General features: G+C 41.0%; 3 protein-coding genes across 5 annotated transcripts; 1 reads left to right on the forward strand and 2 right to left on the reverse strand.

Annotated features, from left to right (window-relative positions):
• Positions 1–133: 133 nt before the first annotated feature.
• On the reverse strand, positions 134–4,610 carry slc25a51b (solute carrier family 25 member 51b). 2 transcript variants are annotated; one of them, XM_080288372.1, is made up of 2 exons: positions 4,538–4,610; positions 134–2,678 (listed from the first exon to the last, which is right to left on the reverse strand). In XM_080288372.1, the coding sequence occupies exon 2, from the start codon at positions 2,624–2,626 to the stop codon at positions 1,694–1,696; it is 933 nt and encodes a 310-aa protein (XP_080144498.1). In that variant the 5' UTR covers positions 2,627–2,678; positions 4,538–4,610; the 3' UTR covers positions 134–1,693. The 2 variants fall into 2 exon arrangements, with proteins under 2 accessions (XP_080144498.1, XP_026048793.1); XM_026193008.2 differs by lacking the exon at positions 4,538–4,610 and adding an exon at positions 4,202–4,341.
• On the forward strand, positions 4,585–11,543 carry ints10 (integrator complex subunit 10). 2 transcript variants are annotated; one of them, XM_026192990.2, is made up of 18 exons: positions 4,585–5,007; positions 5,093–5,160; positions 5,239–5,342; positions 5,437–5,576; positions 5,659–5,740; positions 5,848–5,988; positions 6,155–6,329; positions 6,769–6,938; positions 7,044–7,183; positions 7,274–7,427; positions 7,520–7,602; positions 8,267–8,422; positions 9,116–9,224; positions 9,409–9,488; positions 9,644–9,806; positions 9,919–10,012; positions 10,321–10,389; positions 10,942–11,543. In XM_026192990.2, exons 1-18 carry the CDS (start codon positions 4,879–4,881, stop codon positions 11,096–11,098), a joined length of 2,214 nt encoding a protein of 737 aa, XP_026048775.2. In that variant the 5' UTR covers positions 4,585–4,878; the 3' UTR covers positions 11,099–11,543. The 2 variants fall into 2 exon arrangements, with proteins under 2 accessions (XP_026048775.2, XP_026048780.2); XM_026192995.2 differs by lacking the exon at positions 10,321–10,389.
• On the reverse strand, positions 11,535–14,217 carry LOC113036562 (toll-like receptor 1). The gene has a single exon (XM_026192983.2). The coding sequence runs from the start codon at positions 14,164–14,166 to the stop codon at positions 11,713–11,715; it is 2,454 nt and encodes an 817-aa protein (XP_026048768.2). The 5' UTR covers positions 14,167–14,217; the 3' UTR covers positions 11,535–11,712.
• Positions 14,218–20,694: the final 6,477 nt, after the last annotated feature.

The raw sequence follows: 20,694 nt of genomic DNA on the forward strand, positions 1-20,694 counted from the left end.
ATTGTATGACTCATAGGTACAGAGCAATGAGGTCACAAAACAGACACAAAAACTGTTTCATAACATATGTGTGTCTCAGTTACGTAAAGGAAAATCTTTCTTCTCTCTAGGTGAAAAAATGACAGTCAGCTCATTTTTCCTGAAGTACTTCTGTATTTATTCAGGTTTTAACTGAGATTTAAAACATTTTAGCACAATTACTAACGTGACATTTCATTTTCGTAGTGATCCAGAAACTTTTGCTTCAGGAAAGTGATAAACAGCGTTACTTGATACACTTTTGAAGAGGATATTAGAATGAAAAGACTTGAAGAAATAGGCCGAGTGATCCATTTACATGGCAGCTTGAGCTTTTTGTGCCACTGAACATTACCCTCTGTCCCCGTCTTCTCTCTGTGCCACTACTATGAAGCCTCTCTCTCAAGTGTCCAAGCAGCATGCCTTTCCTCTTCGGGTTGTCGAACTCAGCAAGAGCTGCAGTATGGTGACTGCAGCTACTCAAGCCTGAAATCTGAGCCCATTATGTCAACAGATGTTACAGACAGAGGGGAGAGCAAGCGTGACAAGAGAAGATATTAAAGTGAGAGCAAAAGGGGGGAGAGATACTGCCATTTATTTTATTTATGTAAGTTTTAAAAAAGGAAACAACCAGTGAGGAACATTTGTCTCATAGCCAATAAAAGAGCAGTAGTGATGCAGAACTCAACCACAGGTCTTCTTCTCCTATTTGCCATCTTACACATCAAGACTGTTTTTTTTCCTCCCTGTATTTCAATTAAAAAAAAAAAAAAAAAAAAAAAAAAAAAAACTGACAAGAGAGTACACCACAGGGCACTTATCAAAACACACACACACACACAAAAAACCCCCAAAATAAACAAAAACAAAACCAAAAAAAGGAAAAGAAAAAAACCCCACACACTGGCAATAGCACTTCAGAAAATAAATCAAGACAAAACATTATTTAACAAAAATGTCAATTAACTGACTCACGTGTGAAAACTGAGACCTTTCTGTTGTAAAAAATAGAAAAAGGGAAAAATCTTCTTATTTCTTTGTTCCTTTTGTTGAAAATTCCTAGACTTTGTGCACTGCTAATACTGATTTCAACAGTCACTTAAACATTTGCCGTCTTATGTCTTACTTCAATCTGAACTGGTGAGCACAAGAACAATGCTCTAAACATGGGGAAAAAGCACAAAACTGTTTAAGTGGCAGAACTTCTCTTCACAGGAGGCGGCGCTCTTGGACAAACAAACATCACAGCAAACAGCATGTCCACAGAGAGGGATTCTCCCACAAAACAGGAAATCACTCAAGTTTTAAAGTTTCCTTTTAAATCTTTGAAAAAGATTGATGGAGCTTTGTGTGCGTCCTCAAACTTTACAACACAGACCAAACACGGGCATATTAACTGGACCCTGGCACAAGTTTTGCCTGCTTTTAACACTTTGACAACAGCAGAAAGTAACAATAGCAGGCAGTTATCTTACAGTGACTGTTGGCCCCAGTCAGAAGTACAACTTTACTGTTATCTTTTAGTTCTGGAAATGTTGGACAGCAAGTGCACCGACTTTACTTTACAACCTCTCATTTGTCACTTTAGACTGGCTCTGTTCCTCCGCTCAACACCCCTCCCTTAAAACACTTTCTCTTCCAATCTAGATCTCATTTTTCCTCTCCATTCCTCTTCTCATAAGAGCTTCAGCAGCAGCTCATAGGTGGCATTGATGATCCCCCAGGAGAGAAGAGAGCGATGGTAGTTGAGGTGGGCTCCTCTGAACAGCATGGCTATACTGCCACCCCTCTCTCTCCACACTGTTAACAGCACCTCTCTGCAAGGATTGAAGGCTCCACCCACCTGAGACTGAGCCCGCGATTTGACGACATTTAATGGGTAGAACATGATGCCAAGGCCTGCCCCCAGCAACCCTCCGCAAACAAAATCATTAACCAAGTTACCTGCCTTGCTAGTAGCTTCTGGGAGCTGCTCTTTAATGGGTCCCCTGAGCCCAAAGAAGAGAACATTGCTAGGGCCATTGCGCAGTAGTATGGGCACGAGGCCACGGTAGCACTCTCTCACACCATACTCTGTCACAAGTGTCCGGAAGGTGTGTGCTGTGTTGTTGAAGCGCCCGTGGTGCCGGTGGTCTTGTAGGAGAGTCTGCACACGCTCAAACGGTGTAAGGATGGCCTCTGCAGTTCCTGCCAAAGCTGCAGCAAAGCTTCTTGTAATCAGCTCTGGCACGCCACTGCTCCCAGCATGGTCTAGTAAGACTCTAGAGAAGTCCTCATACAAGCCAAACATGATGGCTACTGTAGTGCTCTTTTGGAGAAGTGGGGGAAGTAAGCCCCGATAAAGATTCCTCAGTCCATCCCTCTGGAGCTGTCGCACCGCATCGATGGCCAACACGCCATGCAGCTGTTGGCGGAAAAGGACTTTCTGGATCGGAAAGGTCAACAATATATTGGTAAAAGCTGCAAGGGAACCGCAAACATAGTGCTTCCCTTGAGGTCCAAACCTGGCGGTCAGAATGCCAGCAGACAACAGGGAATGGCCTCCTTTTGTCAGGGCTTGGGTCTGAGGTGTCCGCGCTGACTCGGAGTCCATGGTGCTAACAGCCATCAGAGGCCCGGTGCACCACAGCCTTATCCTCAAGCATCACATCAACATACTTCTGTAAATTTATGAAACACATTAAAAAGAAGAAATATCAGCAGGTGGTTTTTTTCATATCTCTTCACCCAAACAAAGATATTAAGTATGACATTATTTGTGAAGTACAAATAAAAAATTTATCTGTGGCTCATATTCTCTAAATGTGGCCTAAAGCTGGCTGAACTTTTCCAACTCAATAACCTGCCTTAGACTTCTACAATTACACTGCAACAACTGCCAACTGATAAGAGTATTACACAACTTAGCAACCTGATACGTGCATGCTACGTCATGAGGGAAGCAAACCTGTTATGTACAGACTACACCCTTTATTTGCCTTGAGCATTAAATTTAGTTATTTATACAAAACATGCAACGCATACATCTTGTAACATACAATAACAGCAGTACAAATGGATGTTCCCACCAAAATTATAAGAAATTGTCAAAAACATCTTTAGTATATAAAGCAACAGAAAGGAGAAGTGGTGGTAATGGTGCAAGGTCAGGAGAGGTCAAAGGAAATCTACCAAAAGACTCTTGACACAGTTTTAAGTCAGTATTACAACACGAGACGACCACATGGCTGCTTTTGCATGAAATTGCATTGTGACATTGAAAACACCTGCAAGTTTAAAGTAACCAATATTTTTGTGTCTCTGCGCCTCTTTGTTGCAGATTTGCTTCCATGATATTTTAGAAGAAATTACCCAACTTCCCTGCGATGAAAAACGGACATTCCATATCCAAGCATACAGATCACTGTTAGAATGGTGACATCTAATCAGAAATACAGTCCAACCATCCCTTTTATTATGCTGCATCTTGCATGTTATTGCATAACTATAACAATCAGTACATTACATTTACTTTGGATATTCGACTGCACCTTCTTGCTTAAAACCTCTACATTTACTTTAAAATAAGTCATAATCTAACACAATAAGGTATTATTGTCGCACTAAATAAATTGTTAGTCATAATCTTATTTTGATCTTGATATTTTGACTCAAATTTGAGCGGAAACAAACCATCTTAACACAACCTAATCTTAGGCGAACACGCCCTCTGTGTACCGTTTCTTTAGGATTCAGTAACGTGTCGCATCAAGATTTTTCCAAGTTTTCCAAGACAAATAGCAAGACCTCTCGAACATAGAAACACTATTACTTGTTTTCTGTATGAATTACTTAGTAAGGACAAACACATCACTGAGGAGTTAGCACGCTTAGCGTAGCAGCCACACATAGAAATGATGGACTGGTTAGCTAGCTAGCTCAACGGTGCTAGTACCTGCACCCCTCGCTTACGTTTACGTTTAAGATAAAATGAGGAAGTGATGAGATATATAGTCACTGCATGCTACGCAAAGACAATTGTCCAACTAGCATGCTAAGTGGCTAGCAAGAAGAGAGTCAAACGGACAAGTGTTGATCCATGTTTGGTTGGAAATATCGTCCGCTGCCACTGAAAGTCAACAGGCAAAATAAGAGTCGCGTAGTTTTGGTAACATGAGGACCTGGCCCACAACTGAACCTTTACCTGCAGTGAAACCAGCCGCTGTCCTATCCCTGGACAGGTAGAGCGCTGCTTTCTGCTGGGTAATTGGGCCACTACTGTAGGTCGCGTCTGCAGTCCTAACAAACGCAGGTGACAGCAGCGCTTTTCCACGCCTGCGCACTGCTGTCGATCTGAAACCGTATGCATTGGGTAACGGCTGATTCGGAGGTAGTTTTGAGATTTATTTTAGAATTTATTGTATTTAACAGTGCAAACCTCAATAACTTTAGTTGTTTAAATTTTCCTGATTGTTTTTAAAGTACGTCATATCAGAATAGTCGTGTTACAATTGTTCTTATTTTTGTTGTTGTATTTTACCTGATCCGGTAGCCATTCGACGTAGCTGTCGTAAAACGACACAACGCGTCGTGACGTCACTATCGTAAAGCTAGTGAGTGCGTCGGTAAATAGAGATTTATCTTTTACTTGCTTTCGCTTCTCATTATAAGTGTAGTAGTTGTATTGAAATAGAATAGTTGGATAATAGGCGGTGGTCTGATGATCAGTTATTGCAAATATGCCGGCTGAAAACCAAATAGCTGACGCTAGCTAGCTAGCTAATGTGGCTAACTGTAACGTTACATTTGGCTGCTACATTAAAACACGCATGCATATTTTGACATTTTGTCACATCCGGCACCTAAACCCAGAAGTATAGAATGTCAGCCCAAAAGGACTGTGAGTTTTTGGTGAAAAGAGCCCGGGAGCTGGTCTCTGATGATCCCTGTGCTGCCAAAGCCTGGCTCATCACTGCCAGGACCCTTTACCCTGCAGACTTCAACATACAGGTAACGCAAATCATCTCCTCTAGCTGCAAAAGCTGTCAGTAAAAACATCTTCTTACACATCGTGTTTCTGGACCTGTTTTTACAGTATGAAATGTACATCATTGAACGTAATGCAGAAAAGACAGCTTCAGCCGGGCGGCTGCTGTACGACATGTGAGTTACATTTTTAGCGTTAATGTCAAGTTTCCTATCATGAGTCTGACCTCTTACTTAGTTTTGATTTCCCTTTAGGTTCATAAACTTTCCAGATCAGCCCATTGTTTGGCGTGAGATCAGTGTTATTACAGCTGCCCTGCGGAGTGACTCTCAGGATAAGCAGGCACAGTTTCTGAGAGGTGAGAGGGTTTTAACCCTTCATTGCATGCATTAAAAAGTGTGACAATGAACAATGCTTCTTGTGAAAATCTAAAGACTATTTTTTTTTTTCAGGACTTTTTGAGACACTGCCTGGTCGAGTGCAGTGTGAGATGCTGCTGAAAGCCACGGAGCAGTGTTTCAACACTTTGGAGAAGGCAGAGATGCTGCTGTTACTGCTGAAGCGCTTTCCAGAGTCTGTGGTTCAACATGGGGTGTGTAATATTAGTATTTGCATTGTCTTTTGAAAACTATATGTAATGTTAAAAGCTATTAAAGAACCTGATGTGCTGTTAGGTCAATTTAGGAGAGACATTGCTGGAAGCAGAGGCATCAGAGAATTTGGAGACTCCTGTCAACTGCTTCAGGAAGCTTTTTGGTGAGTATTGTCTTGTATTTAACAGTGCATGGATTGTCTTTGAATCCATTTCATTTCATCTGAAAAAACAAACAACACTTGCTTCATACAGTTTTTTCCTCCTACAGTGTGTGATGTGCTTCCTTTGGTTATAAACAACATGGATATGCGTCTGCCTGCCAGCCTAATGCAGAAATACATGTTGAAAGCAGCAGAATTCTACATTGGTTATGTTACCCGTGGGCCCTCGCCAGATGGACAGATACAAGGTGAAGATACACTGTGGTGAACTTGTTCTTTGCTTTCTATTTTAGGGCTGTCACAGTGGGATCACTTTCACTCTTAAAAATTTCAGTTCTCTAGTGGGCTTTATAGTGAAGCCTTTGAAATATTTATTTTTTCTATTTACTTTGTTTTTCTTGTTTTCTGTTTCAGGCTCTCAAGAAGGTGGGGCTCTGAAGTCACCGAGTGTGTCACGTGCTTCCCAGCGTTACGTGATTGATGGCCTGACAGAAAAATCGTCGGTGGTGGCAGAACCTTGGGAGAAACTGCTGGATATTCTTGCTGTGGTTGGGGCACGATGTGAGTGGCAGGGAGACAAGGGACAGAGGTAATCTATCACTTGGCCTGTCACATTGTTATTTAGCTACTGCTGTTGTTCCTGCACAAAGGTGACATAAAGTGTAGGATACTTTGCTCAGGGATACCTGATTTGTCTGATTTGGACGCTAAGTGGGGTCAGGCTGAATGCTATCTGCTACCTTCTTGTTTTATGTTCATGTGTTGTAAATGTTTGAGTGTTTAAGGACCCCAGGAAGAATGCCTTTTTTAAAATTACATATGAGTTACATTGTGGGTAATAAGTAAAAAAAATCTTAATTTAATCAAAAACAAACAAAAACAAACACATAATAAAACAAATATAATGTGCCCACATGTAAAATATAAAGAATAGATGGTTAAAATGTGGATCGTTCAATGACTTTGAAGGGATTATTTAAAATTAAATTTTTCAAAGGAATGTTTTCATGTGTTTATTTACACTGTAGGAGTTATATTGAGATGCTGCAGAGAGTGAAGGAGCTGTGTCGCTACCTGCCTGGTCTAGAAGGAGAGACGAGGGCCCGGTGCTGCAGTCAGGTGGTCATCTGCGCTGCACTTGTCCTCTTCCGTAGTGCCTTCTTCTACGTCTCAGCTGTACAGCCTGCACTGTTCCACGGTTAGCTTCTACCTTTGTAGATCTCCATCTTCATTTAATATATCTACGGTAATCTTTTGAGTAAAATGTTACAAATAGGTTTCAGTGTTATTTTTTTCTTTTTAGGAATCAGTGGGTTAAGTTCCGGGCCGTGGATCCTTGTAGAGGATTTGAGCTCAGTGTACAGTGATGTGGAGGTGGAGCGAGGAGCACTGAAACATGCGCATAAGAAACGCAAACTAGCAGATGGAAGAGAGAAGACTATGGTGAGAAAAGTTTAGATATAAGTAAGACACTTTAATTATCCCAGATTGGGAAATTCTTTTGATTATATTTGGATCTGTGTGTCATTATAGAGCTCAGATGATGAGGAAGGTTTGGGGAAAGGCCGTGGTCGACACATTTTAGTAAACAAGAATGACATGACCAACTGGTCAGAGACTTTGGAGAGCTTTCGCACAGCGAGAGAAAGCTGGGACCTTCTTCACTCCCATGATGGTCTGGAAGCTGGTAGGAGATTTTTATGTTCAGTCATGTTGTCACTACATCAAAAGGTTGTTATCAGAACAGCTGAAAATTGTACATTTTAATGTCTCTTAAAGAGTTCAAGAAGATCTGCGCCGCGTGGAAGACAGACAGCTGGCTGTGGTTCCGAATATTCCTCACCGACATGATTATATACCAGGCAAGAGTCGTTTTTAATTTACCTTTTCTGTTTGTGACAAATCATCTGCATCCCTTTTATTTGTTAGCAGCAGCATCTTTAGCTTATTATTTTAGCTTTAGGATCAAAATATGCCATCATTTTAATACTGCTTTGAATTAAATAGCCCCGATCAACGTTGGGAAATGCAATTATTGCATAAGAAAGAACAGATTATACAGATGCAGGCACTCACTGACCACTTTGCCTTCAAAAATTCCCTGTGACATGGCATGTTATCCTGCTGGAAACAACCAGAGAAATCAGAAGATGGCTGCTGTGGCAATAAAGGGATGGAGATGGTCAGCAAAAGTACTCAGTTAGGCTGTGACTTTTAAATGATCCTCTCTGGGGGTTTTTGAGTTACCATCATCTTCCTATCAGCTCAAAGCCATCTGGACCTTCGCCTCTGACCTACAGATATACCTAATAAAGTGGCTGGAGAGTGTACATTTTAAGTTATATAGAATTTAAAGAATGAGGCAAATGCACGCAATAAAACTGGTTGAAGTTGGCAGATGAAACTGGCTATTTTAATATAATTTAAATACACTTAAGCTAACACATTAATCAACATTTGGATATAATATCTTTTCTAAGTTGTCTTTGGTTATATACTGATTATGTGCTAATGTATTATCTCCAGGGACAGTACCGCAAGGCCCTCTCTAGCCTGCACCAGATGGCTGCAGTGCAGCAGCCTCAGCCTGGGCCACAGAGTCCCTCAGGTCAGGCCAGTCTGGAGCACCACAGGGCCTTCATACAGCAGGCATCCTGCCACTACACCCTGGGAGAGTACAGGGTATACACATGCACACAAACACACTCTTAGCGTACATTATTTTGGTTTTGTCAGGAGACATGCATATGCTTATATGCCTTTCTTTTTCATAAATCATGTCAAATGTATTTATACAGTATGTTTTAAAACAAATGTAGCTGAGAGAAGTGATGAACTGAATTTGGGAATGTGCACACAATATTAAGGCAGAAAACTTAAATAAAGAAAATAAAGACAGTAATTGATTGAATATTTCAACTTTTTTATTTTTATTTTATGAAAGCACAGCTGGCAGGAAATATACTTTACTGTAACATTTATTGATTCACATTGAAACTTTTGATTTGTAATTGGTCATATATAATTTATTTGTTGTTGTTTTTTTTTACATATATATTTACTTAAAATATGTGATTGTATAATAAAATGTTTTGCAGGCCATGTATGAAAAACAAATCAGTGACACCAACTGGCCTGAAGGTGGCACTACAGTTAAAATGGGTTAAAATGTCCTAGATTAAATTCAGGTGTTTAGAACAACTTGCATCACTTTTATTCAATTTTCTCTAAACCAAGCTGACAGACCTGGTCCATCACAGCTCTGTCATTTAGTCAGTTTTACTATATTAGTATAAGTTTCTTAGCCTAACAACATGTCCTTTGTCCAGTCAAATTGTGTGTAATAGTTTTGTATGGTGCTGTTTCTTTTGACAGATGGCCTGTGAGAAACTGCTTGAAGTTGTCAGTGGCCTACTACCCCCAAACCAGGAAGCACCAAAGACCCCAGAGGATCCGGTTAGAGTCAAGACCAAAACGAGGAAAGGTAAAAGTTTCCTGAATCTACTCACTGATTCTGTTCATGAACAGTTTTGATTTTTTTTTTTTTTTCGCTAATCTGAGATATGAATACGTTTGTGGCGTCTTCATACAGAGTCTGTATGAAGACGTCTGTATTTATATGTTGCTTTGAGTACTGTTAACATTCCCTGTTCTTTGGTTTTAACCAGGTAATGACTTGCGATTACTTCCATGCACCAGCAAATCTGTGCTGCCGTTCTGTCTCCAGCTGATGCTTGCCTGCTTTAAGGTACATAGACAGGATACATCTGTGGAAATAAGTGGGTGCAAGGGCTTGGATACGTTTTCTTATGCAGACTTTGAGGAGACATGCTCCGTGCTGTAAGGCTTAATGAGACTGTGACAATCTTTGTTTCCTTTTTTCCCCCTTTTTTGGCCAATCAGCTACGTGCCTTCACCGACAGTCGTGACGACCTGTCCCTTGGTCACGTGGTGGTGCTCCTGCAGTACGACTGGCCACAGGGCGAGATGCTGTTTTTAAAGGCAGTGGACAAAATCTGCCAACAAGGCAGCTTCCAGTATGAGAATTTCTTCAACTATGTCACCAGTATCCTTTTTGCCTTGATTTCTTGCCTTTATTTTGGTGTAAATAAACAGTTCTCTTTGTGATTCCTTTATGTGTTGGATGTTGGTTTCCTTAAACTCATGGTTTTTCTCAGACATTGACATGCTGGAAGAGTTTGCATACCTGCGTACTCCAGAAGGAGGTAGAATTCAGCTGGAGCTGCTGCCCAATCAGGGAATGCTGATCAAGTAAGCAACCTCCTTCCCATTATGAGCGTTTCTTTAGTTGGCATCGTGACTGCACTCTCCCTTTCTGTTGGTGTGCTTTTAAAAGAGGACAGTGCTACTGACTGATCTACATAGACAAGGCCTGTGGGAAAAATTGACCTTTTAAACTGAAAAAGCTGTAAATGGAGTGGGCGTTTATAAAGAGAAGGAGTTCATGGTTTAAGTGAAGAAAGAAAAAACTGTTTTCTGACTCCTTCGTTCATTACTGTAGAAGTTCAGACGTTTGAATGCACCCTCACTGACAGTTGTTGAATGTTGCTGTCCCTCAGGAACCCTAGCCCTGCCTTGGGGGTGGAGTTAAATACTCTCCTGCTACAAGGGGTGCAGACGATGGACAGGTACCCCAGGCCCCTCCTCCCACAGTCCCCATCCCGCCCCTACCACCCCACCAGTCACCCTTCCTTCATCCCCAGCTTCAAGGCTTGTCATCCCCCAGTTTTAATTTGGGCCTGTCATTTTACATCAAGAGTTAGTCGTTCTTTGATTTCTGTCGGCGTTTGTTTATTTGAGCCATTATTCGCCTTTCTGTGGTCATCACTGTTGTTGTTACAGAAGACGATGTTGGTGTTTTTGTATAGTGAATTTAGTTATTTTGCCTTGTCATAACTCTTGATCTCATTTCATGTGTGGACATGTTTCATGTGGTTTTGATTATTATTATAATGGAATGTTTTATTTTATGTTTTATTTGAAAAGACTGAAAATGCTGTTTGTCTGATTTATGTGTGTGTGTAAGGAAAATGTAACCTGAAGTATTTATGAGTTATTTTTATTGCATAGGTTATATAATCTAAGCCTCTGTTTATTTTAAGGTATCTCATAAAACCCTATTTCTGACCATGTCTATGTTTGCATTTATTTTTTAAAAAAAAGTATTTTTCCTCTTCCAGACACCACACAGTGACTCGAGGAATCACCAAAGGAGTGAAGGAGGATTTCCGTCTGGCCATGGAGAGGCAGGTGTCGCGTTGTGGGGAAAACTTGCTTGCTGTGCTTCACCGTTTCTGCATTAATGAGAAAATAATCATCATCCAGTCGCTTCCCTGACACCTGGACTTTAGCTTGTGAGGTTTCAGGCACAATTTAAATGCAAGTGGACTGACTTAATGACCAAGAAAGCTGATTCTCTGCAGACACATTTCCAGCTCTCTTGTCTTTCTCAGCCAGCACTGAACTCTTAACATGCAGGCTTATTCTTTACCTTCATAGTGAACTTCTCTTTTTAGAGTGTTAGCAACAATACTGATAGACAACTGCTTTCATTTTCACATTACAGTATGTGTCTTTTTTCTTCATCAGTGGTACAAAGTTGAGATGGTAACATAAATAACCACCACATTTCATATTGTGATGTCTTGCCGGAGTCAGTAATGACAGAAAACTTAAAGTGCATTTTTGATACTTTTTGTTAGGTAATGTTTTTGCTACAATCTTGAATCAAATTGTTAGTTTGTATGGATGTTTCCATTAAATGTTACTTGAATGGTTTAAACAAGTTTATGTGTTATTTCATAATTTATACATTGCAATCATATCAGATGGTCATTAAATGCTAATTAAACAAATGAGATAAATTAACCCTAAAAGGTGCCCGGTCTTTAAAGGTGCAGGGTAGCTATGACGTATTTCCAGTGTATCCAAATACTTCTGTAGCCCTTTTTTTACCCCTTTAATCTGTGTCCCTCTTCAAGTCTTTCCTCTGCCCAATGCTCCTGTACTTGTGTGACTGGAGCATTGGGCAGGTCAGTCTGTAGGGCAGCTCTGAGGTTAGCCCAGAATAACCTTTGTTTTGCCCTGTCTTGAGGCCACTCCAGATATGTGTGGCGGTTCATCATGGACTTCAGCTGGTAGTACTTGGATGGGATTAGGTATTGAGGCAGAGGCTCAAGCAGTACCAGCACAATGCTGTCTGAGCCCAGAGTGAGACGTTGGTGGGTGGCGAAGTAGAGCTCGTAATGACACCACTCGCTCTTGACAAAGTGAGCAGAGAGGACAAACACAGAGCGCCTGCATTTCTCCACACAGCTGATGATGTTCTCAATGATCGTCTTTCCCGGCACAAAATGTTTCTCGTGATGACAGATTCTAAGCCCTCCTGCGGGGCCTTCGAGGTTGGGAAGAAGGGAATTGCGCACCCAGTCAACATCGTGCTGGCTATAAGACACAAACGCGTGGAACTCCAGACCCACCAGATCCTCGGGCCGAGCTTGTTGCAGTCTTGCACGATGTTTGGCTCTTGTCCACTGCCAGATCATGCCCGTGTACCAGGGAACATCCAAACAGTGACACAGAATCACAATGGAAATAATCAGTGTCCCTGCTGGAACCAAAATTGCAACCACTAGAAGGCCAATGCTGCAGGAGACCTCTGGGATCGAGATGTCTCTTAAAGTTGAGTTTCTAACATCCTCGGGGTATGTGCAGTAATAGCCCTGTGGCCAATTCAGCAGCTTAATTCCTGATTGGCTGTTGCTCTTTTCAGAATTGATAGCGAGCTTTATGAAACCTCTGAGAGTGCAGGTACAGGTGAAGGGGTTAAAACTGACATCTAGGATATGCAGTTCGGGACAGCTTTCCAATATGTTCACAGATGGGGCATGGAGAGAATTTGACCTGAGCAGAAGCTTGTGGAGTGTGGGGAAAGTGCCACAACCTGGCAGGTCCCGCAGCCGGTTAGCATTTAGATTCAGAGTTGAAAGGTTTCTCAGTTTAAAGATGGATTGCGGAACCACCGAAATCTGGTTGTTCTGGAGGTCCAGTATCTGTGTCCCATTTGGTAGACATTGAAAAACTGACTCAGTCAAACTATTAGAAGACAGATTTATATTGGTGATGCTTGCTGGCCAGATGCACTGTGATGACTGGTCATACCCTATGGAGTTGACGCTGAGGTCCAGATGTTGCAGGGACGACATATATCGAAAACGTTGGCTCAGTAACTCAAGTTTTTTAAGACTGTTGCCTACCAGAGTCAAGTTCTTCAGGTTACGCAGGTTCTGACATTCAACTACGTTTTTACCCACCGCACTTGAGAAGATGGAATCAGACATAGCACCAAAGGAAAAATCCAGCTGGCGTATTGGACTCTGTGACTTGGGACAGGTCATGTGTATCATTGGTGCGTCAGTAATCGCAACACTCTCCACTGGCATGCTGATGAAAAAGTTGTATAAAGCCTCCTGTGAGAATTGGAAACTTGTTACCACTGCCTGGCTGGCTGTGAAAGAAATCACCTGTGATGTTTTGATCACTTCAGTTGTGTAGTGAGGAGGATTCTTTACATTCATTTCAGAAACACGAACATGTTTCAAAGTTGTATTTAGAGCCACATTTACATATTCAGTTAAGTCTTGCCATTTAATTGTTATGTTGGTGAGATAAAAACTCGTTGTGTGGATTTTCACCGTCTCTCTTAGCTGCTTACTTAGGTCTTTGTAGCCATTTATCATATTCATCATCTCCACTTCAGCAAACAGAGACAGAGCATCAGCAGTCAGATTACGGTCAATTTTTTGATTATGTCCAAAGGCTATCTGCAGCCTTTGAGCATGAACATCCTCCAGGCTGCCTGCTTCATAATAAAGTCCATCCTCTAGTAATAACGTCAATGTACGTAGTTTCACTTTAGCAATGTTCTTGAAGTCACCCACGCTGATGTTTTTTGCTCCAACTGTTAATCTTTCCAGTTTTACAAGAGAGCTGAACTCACTCCCCAATGTCATGGTAAGAAATCTGTTAAAGGCCAAGTTTAGCACCAGGAGGTTCACTGTGTGTAGCAGGTATTGTTGACCTGAGAGATTCTTGAGATTGTTGTGCGACAGGTCCAGATGTTCCAGGAGAGGCGTGTCAAGAAAAGTCTGTGGATCGATCTCCTCCAAATTATTCCATGACACATTCAGGAACCTGAGGTGAGTGGTTTTTTGAAAGTCTCCATTGTGAAGCTGACGTATGTAGTTGCGAGAGAGGTCTAAAAACTCAGTCGTCTGTGGCAGGTCAGTTGGGACAGAGGAGAGGTTTTGGGATGATCGGTCTACAAAGTTGTCAGGTGATGAAGTGCTCTTCTGAAGTCCCACCAACACGGCTGCTGTCCAGAGTACGGCTGCTGTGACCCTCATTGTAGCTTGTATAAGAAAATATAGCCATTAAACGGGTAGCATTTGTCTGTGTGTCATTCTGTCTGTAAATATATAATAGCTTAAAATGATTTGAATAAATTCTGATAAATGTTTGTAATGTTAAAAAGTGGAGTCATGTTAACAATACATTATAATTTGGTTACATATACCAGGGTTATCAAGGTCAACTTAATAATAATTAACAATATTGATCAAAAATTTAAAAAAAAGGAGATTCTAAATATCACGTTACCTTGGATGTCTGACACTGAAGAAGAAGTCAGAAGATATGTTTAAAATTCTACTGCTTTTGTTCGTATTGCCAACATTTAGGGGAAGATACTGATGTTGTGGGATTTTAACGATCACATTATAGTTTGCATCCAAATTTCATTGCAAATTTGACCTCTGATCTCACATTTACATTTCACATCTGCCTTTCTTTTCAAGAGTTTTGGAGTCAATACAGCATTGGCTCCAAAATGCATATAATAATAATGCTCGGAGTCAAGTTCGTGACATATATAATGTAGTATAATGTCATATAATATGATTAAGTGATTTGTGTCCAGTCAATTGCAAATAACTAACTTTAAATTTTAATAAACAACAAAAATAAATGCCACACATGTACTGCACCTACATGAATACAAATAAGAAAAAATAATTATACTCAAAAAAATGTCAGGTATATTAAAATGGGTTTCAAACTAAACAAATATATACAAAACACAATATTATATCCTTAAAAGTAAGAAACTACCCAGAGAGTGAGCTGCCTTAGTGGAGGTTTGCACTCTTGGAGTAGTTTTTGTTTAAAATAAATGCTGTCTACCTTTTTGTTGGCTACAATTCTCAGAAACTGCTGGGGAGAAGTAAGGATTTGACTTAACGATCACTTTATAGGAAGCAGTGTGAAACAGTATCCTTTCTAAACTTGTTTAAATAAGACAGGATTGATAAAAGCACAAATCAGGTTTTTATCATCTGAGTGATAACAAAAATCTGGTATTTGGAAATCATCATCATGTGTCTGTCATGAATAAATAAATGTGTAAAATTAAATAAATGGTTCTAGTAGCTCATCGGTCAGATGTCATGCAAATATAAAACAAAGTTTTTGTTAATTGACAGATGTCCCTTTTTCAGAATTGTCTGTAGTAGATAATGAAAAAATAAGAACTTTTCTCCCATTTATTTGTTGATCTATCAGTTAATGACTCTGGTGTAGTATGAAGTACCATGGTGGAGGTCTTTATACAGCTGACATTTCACAGAGCCACCCAGTGTGATGGATTGGTGTCTTTACTGGGTCGATTCTGCCCAGAATTTGATTTTATTTATTTCAATCTAAATCTTAAAATAAAGAAAACCCAAAACCACATTCACATTAATTCAAAGGAAAACACAATTTTATTCAAAGATGGTTAAGAGTCCACTAACCTGTGTTGCCGTCTGATGGTCACATTTTGAAGTCTCAAGTACCAAAAATATCAGAGTCACAATGGTTCAAAATCTCTATATGGGAAAAGAAATGGAAATCAGTCAAACAAAACTGACTGATAGAGGAACATGTAGCAGCAAATGAAGTCTGGCTCAAATGTGACCAAAAGGCAAGCATCAGCACTGAGTCAACAGTTGCTAATTTTAGTTTCTAAGTAACAGTAAAAAAAAACATGAAGTTGAGCAGAAACAGGCACAGAAATAAAAATAAGTTCCCAGGCTCTTCATCCTCTTTTACCTTCCCTTTTTATGCAACAGTGCATTTTATGGAGAGAAACTTATACAATAATGTATATTAAAAAATGGAGATAAAGTCCAGAAATTGGATTCAGTGTATATTATTGCCTTGAGGAGGGTTTTGCTCCTGGTCTCTAGACACATTTTTGTTTGTTTGTTTGGTTTTTAACACATTTTTTTTTGTGATGGGGAAGCTATGTGTGTGTGTGCAGACAGATAAACAGACACACACTCGCATTAACCCAGTTCCGAGCAATGTTTTTACTCTGGCAGTGCCAATCTTGCCTTGGGTCAGCGACTGCTACGCAAAAAGCAATAGGAGCTCAATTGAATATCATCTTATAAGCCAGTGTCACTAATCTCACCTGGAACAGTTTGATCAAATTCTAAAAGAACACTGCTGATTCGGTTATAGCAGCTTCTGGCTATAAGATAACAGAAAACTGGCTGTCTTTGTACAGCAAATGTAGTTATTTTGTCTTTTCATAACACTTGATTTCATTTGATATGTGAACATGTTTCATGTGGGTTTCATTATCATGATGCCATATTTTTCTTTTTTTAATTTGAAAACATCACGTTTTGCTAATTATGTGTGTGTATAAGGAAAATGGATCCTGCAGTATTTCTGACTTACTTTTATTGCATGGGCCATATAAATTTAAGCCTCTGTTTATTTTAAGCCAGCTCATAAAACCAGATTTCTGCTCATGTCTGTTTTCATTTATTACATGTATTTTTTTTTTTATCCTTTTCCTCCTCCAGAGAACACACAGTGACTTGATGAATTACCAAGACTCAAGAAGGATTTCTGTTTCTGTGAGAGTGACTCAAGTGACTCATTATGCAAATGTCCTGTTTATCAGACCCGTTGCCCTGACTTCACACCTGATGAAGACCATGGAGAGTGTTATGTATTTAGTAAAATCAGTTTATAGTTTGTGGTACTACTTTCTGTTACAAAGTAGAGAACACAAAGTGTGGTGTATGTGCGCATTGAGATGCCTGCGCCTTTCCTTAGACTGGTTATTAAAGTAAATTACTACAACTAAAGAAGGCGTCGTTACTTACCAGTTAAGTTATAAGAGAGAATATAACAGACTGGCGACGAGGATTAAAACGGATCCCTGATGTGCATTGGACGACAGAGAGGGGGAAATCCTTGTGAAAGTGGCCAAAAAGACACGAAAAAGGTTAGGGCCAAAACAACTAACCCTCCGTGTGGATGCTAGCTCACCTGCCTGGCTAAAGAGAGGACGTGAGTAACATCAATTCTTTTAAGTGAAGGACGCTTATAAAAATACCGAGAAAATGTCAGGAGGCGTTGGACAAATGGACGTTTTTGATAATGGCACAGAGGATTGGACAACATATGTAGAGAGAGTTGAACAGTATTGTCGGGCTAACAAAGTAGAGGATGAGAGGAAAGTTGCTGTGTTACTGAGTGTGATGGGAGCGAAAACATACAACTTGTTGCGCAGCCTCATCACACCGACCAAACCAGCTGACAAAAGTTTCAAGGAGATCACAGAAGTGCTCCAAAAACATTTCCAACCGAAGCCACTGGTTATAGCCGAACGTTTCCGATTTCATAAACGAAATCAATTAAAGAATGGATTTGGCATGCCTGGAACTGTACACAATGCAAGAGAAAGATAATGATGCAATATGGCTCACACCTAAAATACAAGGGATTGAGTTACAGATGGAACTGGACACTGGGTGTGCTCTCTCACTGATTTCATATGAAGATTACAGAAACAAATTCCCAATCTGAAACTGAAGCACACCTCAGTGAAACTGAAAACGTACACAGGTGAAAGAATAACTCCTCTGGGAAAACTAAAAGTGAAAGTGGAATATGAGAAAAAGAAATGCAACCTGGAACTTTATGTTCTGAAAAATGGAGGTGTGCCATTATTTGGGCGTGACTGGTTGAAACACATCCACCTCAACTGGAAAGAAATAAAGTCAATGAGACTAGAACGAGGCCTGAGTGCAAATTCTGTAGATGAAAGACTGAAACAGATCCTTAATAACCATGCCCAGGTGTTCAAAGATGGAATCGGCACCCTGAAAAATATTAAAGCACAGATCATACTAGAGGACAATGCAAAACCAAGATTCCACAAGGCACGCCCTGTACCTTATGCTTTACGCCCTAAAGTTGAAGCAGAGCTCCAACGCTTGGAAGAGCAAGGAATACTTACCAAGGTGGAATGGTCAGATTGGGCTACACCAATAGTATCAGTAAGCAAGAAAGCAAGTGACAGTGTGCGGATCTGTGGTGATTTTAAGGTTTCAGTGAACCCAGTTCTCCGCATAGATCAGTACCCACTTCCACGGATAGAAGACATATTCACAGCAGTAGCAGGTGGCAAACACTTTTCAAAAATTGACCTTGCCCAGGCTTATCTCCAGATGGAAGTAGAAGAGACATCCAGGAAATATCTGGTAATAAACACTGACAAAGGCCTATATCAGTACAACAGACTGGTATTTGGTATCGCCAGTGCCCCAGCAGTATGGCAACGTGCCATGGATCAGGTCCTACAAGGCATTCCAGGAACACAGTGTTTTCTGGATGACATAATCGTCACTGGTGTTGATGAGGAGACTCATCTGGCTAACCTAACAGCAGTCCTGGCCAGGCTAGAAAAATATGGACTGAGAGCAAACAAAAACAAATGTAAGTTCTTTAAGGATGCCATTGAGTATTGTGGACACAAGATCGACAGACATGGGCTCCACAAAACCAAGGACAAAGTTGAAGCAGTCCTGAAGGCACCAGAACCTAAAAATGTGAGTCAGCTACGCTCTTTCTTGGGCTTAGTTAATTATTACCACAAGTTTCTACCAAACCTTTCAACAGTCCTTCAAGCGGTCAATGAAAGCCAGTCGCACAGAGGGGAAGCCGCTACAACAGAAAATAGACAATTTCTTACTGGCTTACAGGAACGCCACTCATGCAACAACTGGACACACACCTGCAATGCTCTTCATGGGACGGAATCTGAGATCACGTCTAGATTTGCTGAAACCAGACATTCGCAAGGATGTCCAAGATAAACAGTCTTCCATGGTGGAAGCAACAAGAAACAAAACTAGATTCTTCAATGTTGGACAAAAAGTTCTCGCCAGGGACTACAGAGACCCAAGTCAGAAATGGCAGCCTGGCACGATTCTGTCACGGACCGGACCACTGACATACACTGTAAATGTTGGAGCCAACTTAGTCTGGCGTAGACATGTTGATCAGATTGTAGATGCGGAAAGTCACATGGTTCCACAGCAACCTGAGAGCACATCTACACCTCAAGATTCAGAAGAGTTTGCCCTCGCTTCACCACCTGAGGTTCAGGATTTACGTAAAACTACCAATGCTCAAACACCTGAACTTCCCACACAGAGCACTATGGAGTCTGACCAAACAGGCAGACGGTACCCTGAGAGAAATCGCAGAGCACCTCAGAGACTGAACTTATAGGTTTCAAGTTAATTTTGTAGGAAAGCAGTTCAAATGTTTAAGAGGAAACAACCTACCTCCATGTTGTAAATCACTGAGTAGGTGTCATATTTCAGTTCAAGTTAAATTATTGGTTTACAGCATTTATCTGAAAATATTTTGATTGTTTGGTACCTATTGTGTTCATCAAAGTTGGATGGGAGGAACTGTTATGTATTTAGTAAAATCAGTTTATAGTTTGTGGTACTACTTTCTGTTACAAAGTAGAGAACACAAAGTGTGGTGTATGTGCGCATTGATATGCCTGCGCCTTTCCTTAGACTGGTTATTAAAGTAAATTACTACAACTAAAGAAGGCGTCGTTACTTACCAGTTAAGTTATAAGAGAGAATATAACAGAGAGTATCATTCTACACCACCTTTGCCCACTAGTCGGGAGAGATCTAGACTCGCTGCAGTTTACCTACCAGCTGAACATCGGGGCGGATGACGCTGTCACGTACCTGCTGCATCGGGCCTTCTCTCATCTGGAGAGCACCAGGTGCACACTGAGTCATGTTTTTTGATTTCTCCAGTGCCTTCAATACAATCCAACCCTCAGTGCTAAGGGAGAAGATGCAGGGAGCTGGAGTGGACCATCAGCTGTCCTCATGGATTATTGACTACCTCACCAGTAGACCCCAGTATGTGAGGCTGCGGGACTGTGTTTCTGAGGTGGTAGTCTGTAGCACGGGGGCCCCACAAGGAACAGTACTCGCCCCTTTTCGCTTCACCCTGTACACTGCGGACTACAGTTATAACACGGACACTTGCCATCTCCAGAAGTTGTCAGATGACACCGCCATTGTGGGTCAGGTGTCGGAGGGAAATACAGTGGGGTCGTCAATGACTTCGTCAACTGGTGTGAACAGAACAGATCTTTGCATCAATGCCAGCAAGACAAAGGAGCTGGTGATTGACTTCAGCAAGAAGCCACCCCCTATTACACCAGTGAACATCCAGGAATTGGACATTGAAACGGTGGAGGAGTACAAATACCTGGGTGTTCACCTCAACTACAAACTGGACTGGTCCACAAACACAAATGCACTTTACAAAAAGGGTTTAAGTCGTCTCCACCTGCTACAGCGGGTGAGATCCTTCAGGGTGAACAGGACACTCATGAGGACATTTTCCGACACTGTGGTGGTGTCTGCTATTTTCTATGCTGTGGTCTGCATGAGTGGTGGAATGGCAGAGAGGGACAGGGGGAAACTCAACAAACTAGTCAGGAGGGCCAGCTCTGTCCTGGACTGTCCACTGAAGTCCATCGAGCAGGTTGG

This window comes from Astatotilapia calliptera, chromosome 2 (assembly GCF_964374335.1).
Source record: "Astatotilapia calliptera chromosome 2, fAstCal68.1, whole genome shotgun sequence".
NCBI classification, from domain to species: Eukaryota; Metazoa; Chordata; class Actinopteri; order Cichliformes; family Cichlidae; genus Astatotilapia; species Astatotilapia calliptera.

Bases quoted from the DNA above. Each gene is read 5' to 3' on its own strand.
- LOC113036562 (XM_026192983.2), bottom strand. From the start codon at position 14,166: ATGAGGGTCACAGCAGCCGTACTCTGGACAGCAGCCGTGTTGGTGGGA.
- slc25a51b (XM_080288372.1), bottom strand. From the start codon at position 2,626: ATGGCTGTTAGCACCATGGACTCCGAGTCAGCGCGGACACCTCAGACC.
- ints10 (XM_026192990.2), top strand. From the start codon at position 4,879: ATGTCAGCCCAAAAGGACTGTGAGTTTTTGGTGAAAAGAGCCCGGGAG. The intron at 9,489-9,643 runs GTACATAGACAG...TTGGCCAATCAG, and splicing joins TGATGCTTGCCTGCTTTAAG to CTACGTGCCTTCACCGACAG. The intron at 9,807-9,918 runs GTATCCTTTTTG...GGTTTTTCTCAG, and splicing joins TTTCTTCAACTATGTCACCA to ACATTGACATGCTGGAAGAG.